General features: G+C 51.0%; 1 protein-coding gene across 6 annotated transcripts in view; it reads left to right on the forward strand.

Annotated features, from left to right (window-relative positions):
• The window catches only part of CFAP100 (cilia and flagella associated protein 100), a 52,487-nt gene that overhangs the window by 23,764 nt on the left and 11,717 nt on the right, over positions 1-17,006 (forward strand). For 5 of the 6 annotated variants that reach the window (XM_072784846.1, XM_072784848.1, XM_072784849.1 and 2 more), the window contains 8 exons: positions 1,193-1,260; positions 1,334-1,497; positions 1,738-1,818; positions 2,248-2,429; positions 2,785-2,817; positions 2,894-3,020; positions 8,840-8,888; positions 8,974-9,125. In XM_072784846.1, the coding sequence (XP_072640947.1) occupies positions 1,193-1,260; positions 1,334-1,497; positions 1,738-1,818; positions 2,248-2,429; positions 2,785-2,817; positions 2,894-3,020; positions 8,840-8,888; positions 8,974-9,125 (856 nt within the window). The remainder of the gene's footprint in view (positions 1-1,192; positions 1,261-1,333; positions 1,498-1,737; positions 1,819-2,247; positions 2,430-2,784; positions 2,818-2,893; positions 3,021-8,839; positions 8,889-8,973; positions 9,126-17,006) is intronic. The other variant, XM_072784851.1, reaches the window with a different exon arrangement.

Consider the following 17,006-nt stretch of genomic DNA (forward strand, 5'->3'; position numbering starts at 1 on the left):
CACAGCAGGTTCCTCTCCTGGCCTAGGACAGTGCCAACCTGTGGGTTGTGGGATTCAACGTCTTTAGATGCTGCACATAGTGAGAAGGAAGTTGTGTGTGTGAGCTGTTGTTAATTTTATGACCCAGGAGGACATCTTAAGTACTGAATATTCTACGAGCCCAGATGATAAAGTCCCAGAACCCAACTGGACTGCCTGTGTACTGAATGTGAATGTTAAAGAGACCCCCAGCCTCCACCCCTGACCCAATGACTTGCTTTTTTGGGTGGGGAGCCCTAAGCTCACCCCCCTAAGCTCAAACCCCTAAGCTTTGTGTGCCCAGCTCTGCAGGAGGGAGAACAGCACTGCACATTGCTGCATTCTGTCTCCTAAGACCTGGGAGAGGCAGGTAGTGTCTGGATGGGGAAGACTGGACCCAAGGGGTTCAGGCACAATACATGTCCTTGTTCCAGATTTGATTTGCAGTGAGGAGCTGGGTCTCCTTGAGGGAAGGGCCTGCCCACAGGTGGCCCAGGGAGGCTGCAGCCAAGCTGGGTCTCTGCCAGGCTTCTAGACTTAAGACTCCCATGTCACATCAGGGTCTTTGGGAAAGGAGAGGGATTGAGAGACAACACAGAGAGCCACTTTCCTCAGCCCTTTCCTCGGTTCCCTGCCTCTCCAATGTCTGGGTGCATCTAGGCCTTCTTCCCCAGAAAGATGAGGGAGAAAGGCTCCCCTGGCCTTCAGCCCCAAATGTGTTGGCTCTCTGCTGGCTCTCCAGATGCCTGCCTTAATTTCCTCCCACCTGGCTTAAACCCTGGTGTCTAGACTTAGCTACTAACTAAATTGGATCCTGGGGGCTTAGAGCACCCCAAATAGAGATCATGCTGCCCCATGTTTGTCTCAACACCCTGATGCAGGTCCTGGCCTAATTAGGTCCAGCTGGGTGAAACGTTCAGCGCAGGGGTGTCCAGAGTCTCACTCCAGATGAGAAGAGTACTACAGCAAGAGAGGCTTGAGTTAGGCATAGGAAAGGACTTCCCACCTGGCCCAGTCTCCCACCATGCAGAGTGCAACACATAAACAGAGTCCCTGGGATGACTTGGGCCTCTCAGCAGAGCACCTGCCAGGAGCGGCATCCTAGCCCAGCTGAGGTCTCCCTCGCACTACCCCCGCCGCCCCCCACCTAGAGGCATCCTTCCCCTCTTTGCAGAAAAGAAGATGGAATCTGAGAACATGAGCAACTACATCAACCAGAAGCGACAGATGTTCCTCATCCAGGTAAGCCCAGCTGCAGGGCAGGGGATGGGGCCGTCCCTGCAAGGAGTCCGTCTCCCACGCTGCTGGCCCTCAGTACGCCCTGGACATGAAGCGGAATGAGATCCAGCGGCTGGAGATGCTGGCAACCAAGGAGGAGGCGGAGCTGGAGCGGGCCGAGAAGTCCCTGGAGAAGGACGCTGCCCTGTTCGACGAATTTCTCCGGGAGAACGACCGCAGCTCCGTGCAGGCCCTGAGAGCGTGAGCCAGTGCAGAGGGGCGGCCCGCGCCCCCGGCGCCCCCTGCACCCCCGGCCCCCGGTGCCCCCTCCCCGGGGCTGTGCACCTACGCTCCACCTGCCTGCACCTCGCAGCCCGCCCCACCCTTTACCCTGCCCACTGGCCCCTAGCAGCTCCTTGGCCCCCACCCCCCAGGGCGGTGTGCACGCCCTCCTTAACAGTCTGCGATTGGCTCCCGCCCCTACCCCCACCCCACCCTCAGGGCTGAGAAGGAGACCAAAGCAAAGATGGAGAAGATCCTTGAGATCCACGACCTGACCACCCAGATCATGAACATCAAAAGGCGAGCTCAGAGGGGAGCCTGGGGAGCTGGCTCTGCCACCATTTCCCTGCACACCTCTCCTATAGGCAAAAAAGGGCCCCTGCACTGCACAAACCTCACAGCCTCACCTCTCAAACCTAAATAGCTCAGGGACTCAGCTGCCCATTTTACAAATGAGGTGACAGAGGTCAAGAAAAGATTCAGTGACTTTCCCAGGCCACACCAGCGGGAGGCAGGGCTCACTTGGCAGAGTCCCCAGGGTAGCCGCCACTCCAAGGTCACAGAGGGCTGTAACTGGACATCTGGCCCCCACTGGTCCTCGGCAGGGTGGTGTCCTCTCCCCGGCACAACAGTGCTGCTGCCAGGCTTGACCAGGCTTCAGAGGTGGTCCCCTGTGGAGGGGGTCCCAGCAGGCAGAAGCTGACCTCACCACCCCCTCCCCGGGTCTAGTGAAATCTCCAAATTTGAAGACACTTTGCAGCGTTACAAGATCTACAAGGACTTCCTCTACAAGCTGTCGCCCAAAGAGTGGTTGGAAGAAAAGGAGAAGAAGCACCTAGCTCTCAAAAAGGCCAAGGAGGCCACCGAGCCCCCCAAAGAGAACCTCTTATTCTCCTCAGTTGGAGACAAAGGTAGCGGAAAAGAGAGAGAGGGTCCCTGGGTCCATCTAGACCCTGTGACCTGCTGGCGGTGGCCTTGGAGGTGTCCAGGCCCCAGGCCGGGGCCCCTTGGGGACCTCGCAAAGCCCCACCAGAGGCAGCAGCTGCCCCTTAAGGCCTTGTGGCTCTGCCCACACATTCACTCAAGCAAGATAGGGCCTGTGCTAACTCAGACCAAGGGGCTTCCCTCCTTCCCTCCCATGCTTGCTTTCTGAAGCTCAGGGAAAGAGGGTTGGGGGCATCTTGGGGAAGCCTCTGCCCTCAGGCAGTGTTGCTGAAGGCCTGACTCCGGTGGGAGCCATCTGGAATCCTCCTCTGCTTCCTGTAGGACCAGGGATCAAGAGCAAAGCAAGCTCCAGAGGTACGTGGCTGCCCCAAGCTGGAGGTGTCCCGCCCTGGGCTGGGGTGCATGGAAACCATTCCTCTGCTTCCTCCAGATGGGCAGGGCCCAAAGAAGCCCTGGAAGTTCCTGCAGGTGGCCCGGCTGGGGCGGATCCTGTCCAGTGCCATGAGCCTCCAGCATAGCCGCCAGCCCAGCGTGAGTAGCGGGCTGGACCCTAAAGGGTGAGTGGGCCTAGTGTAGGGTAAGAAAGTGGCTGGGCCCGGGGGGGGGGGGGGGGGCGGTGCTCCCTAGGGGCTCCAGGCCAGGGGTGCCCAGGATGAGTCCAGCCTATCCGGGAAGAGTGTGACCATGAGGAGGGGCTGTTCCCAACATGCAGAGTGTCTAGTCTGACTTAAGCACCAAATCAAGATGTTTTCTGAACAGTTTTATTTCTGTCCAATTTGATAAACTTATGCCTAGGGTGACCCACTTGGATGCTAATGGGACAGTCAAGTATATACAGGTGTGAGCAGAAGGGTACAGGCTCTGCCAGCCTTCGGTGCCCAAGGAGTGCTGGCCAATGAGGCCAGAGCTCCAGAGCTTTTCAAGAGAAGCCAGAGTCTGGATTTTTAATTTTTTTTTTAAGATTTTATTTATTTATTCATGAGAGACAGAGAGAGAGGCAAAGACACAGGCAGAGGGAGAAGCAGGTTCCCTGTGGGGAGCTTGATGCGGGACTCGATCCCAGGATCACAGGGTCATGCCCTGAGCCGAAGGCAGACGCTCAATCACTGAGCCACCCAGGCATCCCCAGATCTGGATTTTTATTTATTTATTTATTTTTTTTTATTTTTTCAGATCTGGATTTTTTAAAAAAATTACCCAGATTTAGTGTGACTGACTTTCAAATCTTTTTTAAAAACATGAGAGGGACAAATAGAAACCCCAAACAGATCCGTGAGCCAATGAAAACCTGTCCCCATATAAAACTGCTCTTGCCTACAAGGCCAGAGCCAAACCCTCCACCTCCCCCTGCTGCTGGGTCACCCCCAGTTACTCCTCCTCCCTCACTGAAAATGTGTTTAGTTTTAGGGGTTTTCTAAGTAATACATTCAGAAAAATCACAGCTATATAGAAAGATACAAGCTGAGAAGGCTCACCCTGTGCCTCCGCCCCCCAGCACCCGTGCACCTCCTTCCAGCCCCCTTCCACCCAGACTGTTGGGCCAGGAAGCCACAGGTGGCACTGCAGTGGGAATTGTTATCTACTGCATATCCTTCCAGCCCTTTTTTTTTTTTAAGATTTATTTACTTGATAGAGTGAGCACACGCGAGTAGGCGCAGGGGCAGAGGGAGAGGGAGAGAGAGACTCCTAAGCAGATTCCCTGCTAAGCCTGCGATCGTGACCGGAGAGGAAGTGACAAGGCCTGGGCGCCCCTTGGCGGCCATTTTTATGTTAACGGTTCCTTGAACCGTATGACGTTGCTTGCTGTTGGGCAGCTCAATAGAACGCTGGCATTTCCGCCCATTCAACCTAAGTACGAGCAAAGGTGCTTTTCTTACCCCATCCTCCCTTTCACTAGGGAGCTGGCCCTGTGCTGCTCGTTGTCTGTGCACAGCATAGGTGGGGGCACGTGTGGAGGCCGACTGTAGCCTCCCCCGGCCATCTAGCCCCTGGTCTCCCGTACAGTTGGGGCCTTATTCATGATGTGTGACTGTGGGGTGGGGGGGCTCGCATGGCTGTGAGGCGCTTGCCTTCATAGTGCCAGGGCCACTGCCAGGGTGCTTACCTGTCGCATGCAATCTGGAGCGCCCTTGGGCCAGAGTGGCAAAACTGGAGAGCCAAGGCAGGTGGCTGGCAGACTGGAGACCCAGGGAGGAAGAGTTGCTGCAACGTGAGTCTGAAGGCAGTGAGCTGGGACAATTCCCTGTTCTTTCTGGGAGGTCAGTCTTTTTCTCTTGGGGCCTTCAACTGATTGGACAAGGCCCACCATGAAGCGTCATCTGCTTTACTCAAAGTCCACTGATTTGCTCATCTCATCTGATAAGTATCTTCACCGAAACTTGTAGGATAATGTTGGACCTAGCCAAGTGAACAAAATCTACTGTCCCAGGGGGCACTGGGGCAGGGGTGGGTCTGCTGGTCTTGCAGAGTCGTTTCAATGTCTAACAGCTGTCAGTGATCCTGGATGCTCCAGCTGAAGGCCAGCCCTCCTCCTGGACAGGTCCCAACTCCAGTGACTCTTGCCTCTTAACCCCTACAGCACCCACTATGGGAACACCAGATGCCTCTTAAACACCTCCCAGATATCTCCCTGCCAGTCCCCAACACCCCCACACACAGCCACCAGTGTTCTCCAGCTGCAGCAAGTGACCACAAGACAGACTTCCTCCTGCCTCTTCCCCAGCCAGCCACCCCAAGCCCCAGTGCCACCTGGAGGGTGGTGAGAAAACCGAGGTACCAGCACCCAGGGGGAGCTGGCACCTCAGGTCAGAGCCTCCAGAGGCTGGGAAGTGTCTGACATGGTCAGTCTTCCTTTACTTTTTCCCTCTTATATTGATGCTATTGCCAGATAACAAAACGAACAAATCTTAAGGGAATCCTTGAATTTTCACACATGTAGGCACCTGTGTAATCACACCCAGACCCGGCCATAGAACATTCCCGGTGCCCAGAACTCCCTCAGGCCCTCCTTGGTCAGACCTCACCCAGGAAGTTGGCACTGTTTGGATCTGTTGCCCTGGGGCTCTTCCCTGTGCTGACGCTCGGTGCCGTGAGAAGGGCCCCAGCATGCTCTTGGCCGGCTTCTCCCGCTGCATGTCTGCGCGGTTGTGCGCAAAAGCTGGCTGGTGCTGCTTTCACACGCCGGCTCCCAAGAGGCCCCAGTCTGGGTCCTGTCTCCACGTGGCGAGTGGGGCCTTTGGAGCTGTTCCCCAGAGCTGCGTATTTTGGTTAAAGCTGCGGCATGCCCCCTGGACTTTTATGTGTGAGCACGAGCCCTCTGTGTGTTGGAAATGAGAGTGGGATTGCTGGGTGGAGGTGAGCAGCGGTTGTGCCCAGGCCTCCAAACAGACTCGTGCTCCGGCCAGCAGGCAGGAGAGCTCCAGTGGCCCCACGTCTCGCCTGGCAAGCTCAGACCCTGGGGTTGGGCTGTTGTAGGTCCCCTCAGTCTCTATTCTGGCGGCGGCGTTTGCAAATCGAGTGTCTTGGTAGAAAATGTGACGTTCAGTGAGACCAACACATCAGGAGATGATGTCATTGAAAAGATGGCCTTCACTCAGTTCCCATGAGGAGGGGGGCATTGGGGAGGCAAGAGGCTGGGTCTGGGGGCACAGGGAGCTGGGGAACAGGGGACAGAAGCCCCCTCTTGCAGTTTCTGCAGGAAAGAATGAGTGAGGCAGAGGACGTGGATTTAGGATTGGCGGGCTTGAAGGATTTCGGGGCTCTGGGACAGACGGGTGTCCTCAGGTATCTGGCAAATAGGGCAGGGGGCTAGTGGTTCTGGCTGTGAGAGCTTGGGATCTGAGCTCTGGACTGGTGGGTCTGCACTTGGAGGGTATGTCCTTTACTTTGTCTGGAATTGGCCAGCCCTGGCAGGGACGGTCTATCCAGTCCAGGGTCAGCTCAGCCCCATGGGTGAAAATGGAATATTCATAACAGAATATGGAAAAGAGAAGACAGGATTAATACTGGGTAGAGTGGTATCTCATTATGGTCTTCATGACATTTTCATGATGACAAATATGATGGCCACTCAGATCCTCCTTTGTAAAGTGTTCAATTTTTGTACATTTAAAAATATATAGATATTTCATTCAGGGTTTCTTTTTTTAAGATTTTATTTATTTATTCATGAGATATACAGAGAGAGAGAGAGAGAGAGAGAGAGGCAGAGACACAGGCAGAGGGAGAAGCAGGCTCCATTCAGGGAGCCTGACGTGGGACTCGATCCTGGGTCTCTAGGATCATGCCCTGGGCCGAAGGCGGTGCTAGATCACTGAGCCACCCGGGCTGCCCCAATTTTTGTACATTTTTATTGGACTATTGGTCTTTTTCTTCTGGGTTTCTATTAGTTCTTTATCTATCTGGATGCCACCTCTCCATGTAAGAGTATAGTATGAATAACTTTGCCCAGCCTGTGACTTGTCTTATTACTCTCTCATTGTGATCATTTTGAATCCAATTAGCCAATCTTTGCTTTGATGGTTGGTGCATTTTGTGCCCTCTTTAAGAAATCTTTTCCAATCCCAAAGTCACTGAAATAGTCTCCTGTGCTCTCTTCTGGAAGCTTTCTAGTCTGTCGGCTTAGATAAGGGTCGCAGTACCTGGGCTGCAAGAACAGTTGGTCCAGGCGCTCAGGAGCCTCCCCGCCACCCTCCTTCGCGGGTCTGTATCTTCTGCTCACCCCTTACGTGCACCATCCCCTGTCCTTCCTTCTCTCCAACGGCCTCTCCCGTGGTCTGTCACCCACCTGCTCCTGAGCTCCACGCCTCTGTGAGTGCATCCCCCCCCCCCCTTGATGTTCTCATTCCACCGTGTCCCGAACTGATGCATCTTGGGCTGGGAGGGGACCTGAGTGCTACCAGTTTCCAGGCTCACTTTCATCCTTGTGCATCATGTGGTGCCTTTTGGAGACCAGCCACCCCTGGGGGGCCGGGCACATGCCTTCGGTTAACCTTGATCCCTGCAAGCCTGGCCAGTGGGAACTGTTTCTTCCACTTCAGTGTTGAACAGAGGCTCCAAGAGGGTAGCTATGCATGCTTCCTCTGCCTGGATTGCCCTCAGCCTGGAGCTCCCGCCATCAAAGCCCCATGTTGGGCCCATCCCTTGGAAGAGAGGTCTATGGATCACACTATCCAGGTCTCTCCATCTGTTAGCCATGCAACCAGGGCCACTGAGTACAGTCGAGCAGGTGGCGGGCTGCACAAGGCATTCAGTTGAGAGGACAAGTGGGAGCTAAAGTCCAGCCTGCCCCCCAGACTACGTTCATCCAGAGGGCAGATTCTCAGGTGCCAATTAGGCCAGCAGTACCCTGCTGGTGACCTTGGGTGGGTGGCCAGTTCTCTAAGCTGCATGCTCATTTGCCAAATGGACATCAAGTGTTCAGTATGAGGCACCGGCCTGGTGAGTGCTTTGGTTGTTACTGTGACCCTTCCTCTGGGAAATCCTCCAGGGCTCCCCCTCTGGGCTCCCACAGAGCCCTGCACTTAGCACCTCTCCTGTGTCAGGTCAGGGCTGGAGTCAGGCAGTTCTCAGCCAGGTTCCTGGGGGCAGAGCCCAAATGCCTCTGGCTATGAGCCTGCCCCACCTGCTTCTCAGCTAGCAGAAGCTGCACATCCAGGGCCAGGGCCTGGGCTGAAGGAGGCCAGGAGGGGCGATGGAAGCAGGTTTGGAAGTCAGTGGCAGCCAGGTCCCATCCAGCGGGGGCTTCCAGGACCCCATACTGAGTGCAACCCTGAGGCCAGTGCAGGATGGTCCCTGCCCATGTAGGGTGCTCAGGATCAGTCGAGGTGGTTGCGGTATCAAAGGAGAGCTCTGAGTAGTCTGTCAAGGACAAGTGCCAAGGGCAAACCTAGATAGGGGAGGTGGGCAGGAAAGAAATGGTAGAAATAGAATGACAAATGGAGCCAGCAACTCTAGCAGTGGCAGCTGTGGATGCAAAGGTCCTGTGGTAGGGTCAGCCCCCAGAGAAACCTCAAGAGAGCTGGTAGGGCAGGAGCAGAGCAACTTCGAGGGTAGCAGAGGGAGGTGAGGGCACAGTAGGGGCCCTACAGGCTCCCGGGGAGGCTGAGTTTTATTCTAACTGAAATGCTATCAACTAATCGAATTTTGAAACTGTCCCCTGACTGCTGTACGACAGCTATGGGGAGGAAAGGGGAACTGGTGCCCTTGCCTGCTCAGCTGCTGGGACGGAGAGGAGGAGGGCACAAGGGGCAGGAAGGTACCCTGGTGATGCCAGGAGGCTTCAGCACCGGGGATGGGGTAAGACAACCAGCAGACCTCTGGCTCCCCTGCCTCCCCAGGCAGGGTAGCAGTGCCCTGACCCCACATCTCTCTGCAGGTCAAACTCCATCTCCACAGTGTACGAGGATCCAGACAGTGAAGGGGAGGTCAGTGGCCCCACTCTGGGTGGGGCTGCAGAAGCTCGTCCCCCCGCATTGCCCAGCCGGCCTGCACACATGGCTCTGGTTGCAGGAGCTGGAGCTGTACTTCACAGAGCCCCAGCAGCTCCTGGACGTCTTCATGAATCTAGAGGAGCAGAACCTCTCCCTCATCCAGAACACACAGGAGATGGAGGAGGCCCTGGATGATCTGAGCTTAACCCTGAAAAACACCCAGATCCGCATGTAGGTCTCCTGACAGGGCTGGCTGGGTGCGGGGAGGAGAGGGTTCCATCACTGGCTGTCATCCTGGGACCCCCGTAGCCACTGGGAACTGAGCTATGCAGCCACCCATCCTCCCATCCAAAGTTCTGCCCCTGCTCTAGCTTCAGCTTTCTGGAAAGCTCCACTGGAAGCCTGACTCTGGGGAGAAGGCATGTCATTTTGGGCAGGAGAGCTGGGGAGGAGGTGGGAAGAGGTCAGGTAGGTGGATCCACATGGGGCTAGTCCTCTCCCCACCCCAGAGCAGCCTGCAACCTGGGAGGTATCAAGGGGCTCCCACCCAGGTGCATTCTGCTGGGCCGTGTCAGACTGGGGCAATAGGTGAGGCTCATCAGGAGCAAGGAATCATCCCTTCACACCCAAAGAGTGAACTCCTATTCTGGGGCAAGCCCAGGGCTAGGCTCTCTAAGGACAAGCAAGGCCCTGCCTCGTGCAGCTGATTTTTGTTGGAGGCAGACAGGGGTGACTTGTAGGTACTGACATGTGCCAAAAGAAGAGAGACAGTGATAGGGAAGGCCATAGCGGAGGGCCAGGGCAGGCTTCTAGGGGAAAGCATCATTTGAACCAGGCACTTCCTGAGCAATGGGAAGCCACATATATCTGGTGGAAGAGGGTTCCAGGCAGAGAGAAAGCAAGTGCAAAGATGTAAGGTGGAAGCCATCCCAGGGCTTTGAGGCTCCATAGGGAGTCATATTCTTGAGTCTTGTTGGCCTGTGTCCTGCCATGGAGAATCTCCTGCCCAGAGTCTCTTTTGGGTGATATGAAACCACTAGCTCTCAGGCAAGATTGTGTCTCCTAGAAAGCTGAGAGTAGCAGAGACAGAGAAAGGGAGATGAGCTGGGGAAATGCAGGCAGCCTCCCAGATTCCAGAAACCTGGCCAGAGGACACACACGTACACACTTGCATTAGCAGAATCCTGGAGATGCACTCCAGTCACTGGTCTTTAGCCAGCTGAGCCATCCTTGAGCACCAACACTTTATTTCCAGGAGAGTCATGGCCTGTATGCATTAACTTCCGTGAACTCAACCACCCTATCTCAGCAAGAGATACACATATACTTTTAAAAATATATGCAGCAAGTAACCTGAATAGGTCTGTATTTATTAAGGAAATTGATTCAATAATTAATAACTTTCAAAAGAGAAAGCACCCGACCCAGATGGGGTTAGTAGCAAATTCTACTAAATATTTAAGGAAGAAATTTTACCAATCTCTACAGTGTCTTCCAGAAGATAGAGAGGGAATACTTTCTAACTCATTCTGTAAGACCAACACTAACCTAATTCCAAAACCAGGGAAAGACATTACAAGAAAAGTAAACTACAGGCCAGTATTTCTCATGAACATACATGTAAAAAATCTTCAACAAAATATTAGCAAATTGAATCGAACAATGTATAAAAGAATTGTACACTGTGTTCAGGTGGGATTTTTCCCAGATATGCAAGGCTGTTTCAGTGTTTGAAAACCAATTAAAGCACATCACTATATCAATAGATACAGAAAAAAAGCATTTGATAAAATCTAACACCGATTCATAATAAAAGCTCTCCGTTAACTAGGAATAGAGAACTTCCTGAACTTGGTAAAAGCTATCTACAAAAACCCTACCACTAACATCATGCTTAAAGCTTTCCCACTAGGATCAGGAACAAAGCAAGGATGTCTTCTCTCACCTCTCCTTTTCAGCATCTTACTGGGAGTCCTCACTAAGCCAATAAGACAAGAGAAGGAAATAAACATACAGGTTTCCTCAATATCAAAGTAGAACATTCCTATAAAACCTTTTGTAAACCAAAATGGTATAAAGCAAAGGAGCAAGTAGCATAAATTGATAAGGAAAATTTTCTCAGTGTTCCCAGACTCAAAAAATAACCTCTCTTAGGCTTTTCTGAAACCTTCGGACTCATCTTGCTAACATGCATAAAGAAGAGATAGAGCATTGATGTGCAAAGACACAGTGCAGAGCTCTAGAGCCTTGGTACTGAGATGCTGGGTGTAGTTCTTGGGGCAGGAGCTTGGCGGTGCCAGTCTTGTTGCTGGAGGCAGGTAAGTGAGGCCTCCATAATGGCTTACTGCACAGCAGACACTGAACACTATTTTCACCTTTTGCCTTTTTTCATAAACGTGAAAATCCTCTTCAGTTTTCTTTCAGTTAGTGAAAACATACCAATGTAGATCTTTCATAAAAGGAAAGTGGCCTAATAGGGAATTTAGAAAAGCAGGAATACCTGTATACAGATGGGGAAGAAAGAAATAACTTTTTTGTTGGCAGATGACAAGATCATCTTACAGAAAATCTCAGAGAATCAACAAAAAACTCCTGGATTAGTAAACCATTATAGCAAGGTTACAGAATACAGGGTTACAGTACAAAACTTCATTTCCTATGTGCCAGCAATGAACAAGTGGAATTTGGAATTGAAAACACAATACTATTTTCATTAGAACTCTCAAAAAAGAAATACTTACATATAAAACTAACAATGGGCACCTGGGTGGCTCAGCTGGTTGAGCATCCAAGTCTTGATTTCAGCCGAGGTCATGATCTCAGTGTCATGAGATCAAGCCCCGAGTTGGGCTCCACATTGAGCATGGAGCCTGCTTAAGATTCTCTCTCCCTCTCCTCCTGCCCCTCCCCCCACCTCATGCACACTCTCTCTCCCTCTAAAAAATAAAAAATAAAACTAACAATATATGTACAAGATTTATATGAGGAAAAATATAAAATTCTGATGATGGACCAAAGAGTTAGAGCTAGTTCATGTATATAGGTGAGAAGATTCAATATTGTCAGGATATCAGTTCCTCCCAACTTGATCTATAGATTTAATGCAATCCCAATCAGCATCCCAGAAAGTTATCTTGTGGATACCAACGAACTGATTCTAAAGTTTATACAGAGAGGCAAAAGACCCAGAAGAGCCAACATGTTGTTAAAGAACAACAAAGTTGGAGGATTTACACTATCCAACTTCAAGACTTATGATGAAGCCACAGTAATCAAGTGATGTGTTACTGGCAAATAAATCAGTGGAACAGAATAGAGAGCTCAGGAACAGACTCACACAAATACAGTCAACTGATCTCTGACAGAGGAGCAAAGTCTATGCAATAGAGCAAAGAGAGACTTTTCAACAAATGGTGCTGGGAGAACTGGACATCCACATGCAAAAAATGAATTTAGACACAGACTTTACACCTTTCATAAAAAACTAACTCAAAAGGGATCATAGACCGAAGTACAAAATGCAAAACCATAAAACTCCTGGAAGATAACGTAGGATGCCCTTGGGTCTGGTGAATTTTAGATGCAATCCCAAAGTGACAATCCATGAAGAAAGAATTGGTAAACTAGACTCCATGAACATTAATGATTCTGCTTTATGAAAGGTAAGAGAATGACAAGACAAGTCACAGGCTGGAAGAAAATATTTGTGAAACACGTATCTGATAAAGAACCATTATCCAAAATATACAAAGAACTCTTAAATTTTAACCATAAAGGATGCCTGGGTGGCTCAGCGGTTGAGCATCTGTCTTCAGCTCAGGGTGTGACTCCAGGGTCCTGGGATCAAGTCCCACCTCGGGCTCCCTGCAGGGAGCCTGCTTCTCCTTCTGCCTGTGTCTCTGCCTCTCTTTCTGTGTGTCTGTCATGAATAAATAAATAAAATCTTCAAAAAAAAGTGAACAATCTGACTTAAAAGTGGGCCAAAGACCTGAACAGGGCCAAAGACACATCATCAAATAATATATACAGATGGCAAATAAACATATGAAAAGATGTTCAACATCAGATGTCATTAAGGAATTGCAGCTCAAAACTATACTACTATATACACCTATTAGAATGGCCCAAATCCAAAAGATTGGATTGCCAGGGTTTGGGGGGAGGCAAGGTAAGTAGGTGGAGCGCAGAGGATATTTAGGGCAGTGAAATGACTCTGCATGATACCCCTAATGATGGAAACCTGTCATACAGGTCATACATTTGTCCAAACCTATGGAAGGAACAGCACTAAGTGTGGACCCCCATGGAAACTATGGACTTTGGGTGATAATTATGTGCTGCTGTAGGTTCACTGATTGTAACAAATATATGTTGATGGTGGAGGAGGGAGGTGGGAGGAGTGGATATGGGAATTCTCTGTACCTTCTCGATTTTGCTGTGAACCTAAAACTGCTGTTAAAGATGAAATCTCTATCCAAAAACCTATACAACAGCAAATGAGAAATCTATTCCAACACTGGAAGAAAGAGTGGCTGTATTGGAGACCACACAGACATACACACACACAAAGCCCAGAATTCTTCACAGCAAAGTTATTCATAATAGGGCAAGAACTAGAAACAGCCCACATGCTGGGGGCACCTGGATGGCTCAGTTGGTTAAGTGTCTGATTCTTGATTTAGGCTCAGGTCATGTTCTCAGGGCTTTGAGGTTGAGCCCACATCAGGCTCTGTGCTCCTTGCAGAGTCTGCCTAAAATTTTCTTTCTCCCCCCCCCCCCCGCCCCTCCCTGTGCTCATCTTGTTTGCTCAGTCACTCTCTCTCTCTCTAAAACAAATAAAATCCCTAAAAAACAGCAACAAGGGGATCCCTGGGTGGCTCAGCGGTTTAGCGCCTGCCTTTGGCCCAGGGTGCGATCCTGGAGTCCCGGGATCGAGTCCCACGTCAGGCTCCCAGCATGGAGCCTGCTTCTCCCTCCTCCTGTGTAGGAGTTGAGCTCTCTCTATGTCTATCATAAATAAATAAATAAATCTTTAAAAAAAATAAACAGCAACAAAAAAAGAAAAATCCCATATGTCCACAGCAAGGGAGTGGACAAGCTGTGTGCATTAAATGTCTGTTGCTGCTATAACAAATGACTGCAGAGTGCCTTATTTTTTTTTAAAGATTATTTATTTATTTATTTATTTATTCATAGAGACACACAGAGAGAGAGAGAGAGAGAGGCAGAGACACAGGCAGAGGGAGAAGCAGGCACCATGCAGGGAGCCTGACATGGGACTCAATCCAGGGTCTCCAGGATCACACCCTAGGCTGCAGCACCACCGGGGCTGCCCTGCAGAGTGCTGTAGAACAAATTTATTCCCTTATAGGTCTGGAGCCCAGAATTCCAAAATAGGTATCACTGGGCTGAAATCAAGGCATCAGCAGGGGGTCTTTCTGGAGAGATCTTTTTGTTACCTTGTCCAGCTTCCAGAGGCCACCATGGCCCCTCTATTTTCAAACCAGCAATGCCAGCTGAGTCTTTCTCACACCCTGTCACCCTTGACTCTCTTTCTTGCCTCCCTCTTCCATTTATAAGGACCCTTGTGATGACACTGGGCCCACCAGGCAATCCAGGATCATCTCCCCATCTCCAGGTCAGCTGGTTTGCAACCTTAAGTGCAGCTACCACCTTGGTCTCCCTTGCAAAGTAATATACTGTATCCACAGAGTCTTGAGATTAGGGTGTGGACTTGTAAGGAAGCCATTAAACACCATAGAAATCTACTCAGCAATAAAAAAAAAAAAAAGGAGAAAACTATTAACACAGGCAACAATGTGGCTGAACCCCACACACATTATGCTGAGGGAAAGAAGCCAGGCACCAAAGATGACCTACTATGTCATTCATTTGCAGTGCTAGAACCAGCCATATTGGTTATCAGTTGCGTAACAAATCATCCCAAAGCTTGGTGGCTTAATATAACACGTATTTATTATTTCACCCTTTCTGCGGATCAGGGATCTGGGCCCAGCTGGGCTGGCTCCTCTGCAGTGGGACCTTTCATGGATTGCTGTCCAGGTGGCAGGTGGGCTGTGGTCATCCCAAAACTGCACTTGAGGAAGGAGCCACTTCCAAGCTCATTCATGTGGCTGATTTGATTCCTTGCTGGCTGTAAGCCAGAGGCCACCCTCAGTCTCTTGCCACATGAGCTCTGATAATAGCAGCTTGTTCCTTCAAAGCATGCAAGCCAAAAAGCCAAGAGAATGAGTCTGCTAGCAAGACGGAGGTCATGGTCTCATGTACCCTAAGCGCAGAGGTGACACCCCATCCCACATTCCACTGGCTAGAAGCAAGCTGCTGGGCTCAGCCCACATTCCAGTAACACCTTTGAGGAAGCAGGTGTCTCCAGAGGCCACCTTAGAGGTTTGCTCATAAGGGAAAATGAATGGAGACATCAGCCCATTGGGTACCTGTGGCTGTGACAGGAGAGGGAGTTGATACAAAGGGGCATGAGGAAACTTTTGGGGTGATGAAAATGTTCTGTCCTGATAATGCTGGTCCTTACACAGGTGTGTAAATCTGTCAAATCTCATCAAATGTCACACAAAATGGATGTATTTTATTATAGGTAAATTAAATCTCAATATTTCCTGGCAAGTTGAGGACTTTTGAAGGCTGACTTTGTCACTTACTTCTCTACATTGACTGGGTGCATAAGGGTTGTAGGATGAGTCATGTCCTGCCTCCTTGGATGAGAGAACAGCATCATTCATTCTTGGCCAGGGAGGACTGGGGTGAGGTGCGTGAGGTAGCCAGGGCACAACGTTTAGAGAGGTGCACGTGTGACCCCAAGGGTGAGCACTTCCTTGGATTTTGTGTGCTGCGTCCTAGCCTCATTCTCTGCCCACCTTGCTGTGATTTGAGATGCTCACTGCACAGTCCCTCCAGTGAGGGCCAAGGAAGCCCAGCCCAGGAAGATGGATCCCTGGATACAGAAGGGAGCACAAGGACCCCAGAACAGCCCAAGGGAAGCTGCAGAGCCCAAACACCAGCATTGGCTCAATACTTCCAGCAGCCAGAGGTGATGGGAGCCAGAAGAAAGAGCAGAGCTGCTCAAGTGAGATAAAGCCCAACCCAATCCCTCCCAGATTCTGACACATTGGCTAAAAGAACAGAAAAGAGAAATTAAGCCTAAGTCCGTTCCTGGAAACCATCCAAACCTTCCTCCAGGAAAACCCAGCCCAGCCAGTAAGTCGGAAAATGCACAGGAAGGAACACAGACACCCCCTCACCGCAATGAGCCAGAGGTGGAGATGAAGATCAGTCTTGCAGCAGCAGGGGCCCCCAGGGCAAAGCCCACCACATGCCAGCTGCAGAAGGCACATGCCAGTGCTGACCTCTGGCTGAGGTGAGATCTTGTGTGGGCTGAGTCTTGGCAGTCGTGTGATGCACCTGCAACTATGGCTGCCACTCAGACCTGAGTCCCCAAGGCTCAGGGGAAACCAGCCTGCACATCTGCCTCCAGCCCAGGCTCCATCTGGACACACCATCAAAATGGCACAACTCCTCTCAAATCCCTGGTATTAGACTTGCACTGACTTGAAGCACAAAGGACAAGTAAGCAGGAAAATGTCACCGGAAACATGAGAAAATACATTCATTAAGGGAGGAGTGTGAGAAATCCAAGTAAAAGTGGATCCTGAAGAATCAGGACAAACCTCTTAAATTCTCCCAGTAAGCTGCAGCCCTGCTGCCACAGAGCAGACTGGGTGCAGACCACCCATGGGCATCAAGGCCACAAGGAGGACTGGACACAGCCGGCAGTCGAGTAGGCAAGGGAGACAATGTTAAGCTGGGAACAGCTCCCAGAACTCTGAGGGAGAGGACAAGGAGATGAAGCGATAGGATCCCAGGGAGACCGTGGACAGGGGGAACATGGGAGGAATTCCAGGAGGTGGCCACACACGGAGGAGCAAAAGCCAGTGTAGTGATGGATGAACACTTCCCTGTGCTGAAACAAAGGCCAGGCCTGCGGGCAGGGAGCCCGTCCTGTGGGGCTTAAGAGTCAGCCAAAAAAGCCACGATCCCGAGGCAGATGAGGAAAACAAGCAAAAAGACAGGTACCCA

Source organism: Canis lupus, chromosome 19 (assembly GCF_048164855.1).
Source record: "Canis lupus baileyi chromosome 19, mCanLup2.hap1, whole genome shotgun sequence".
NCBI classification, from domain to species: Eukaryota; Metazoa; Chordata; class Mammalia; order Carnivora; family Canidae; genus Canis; species Canis lupus.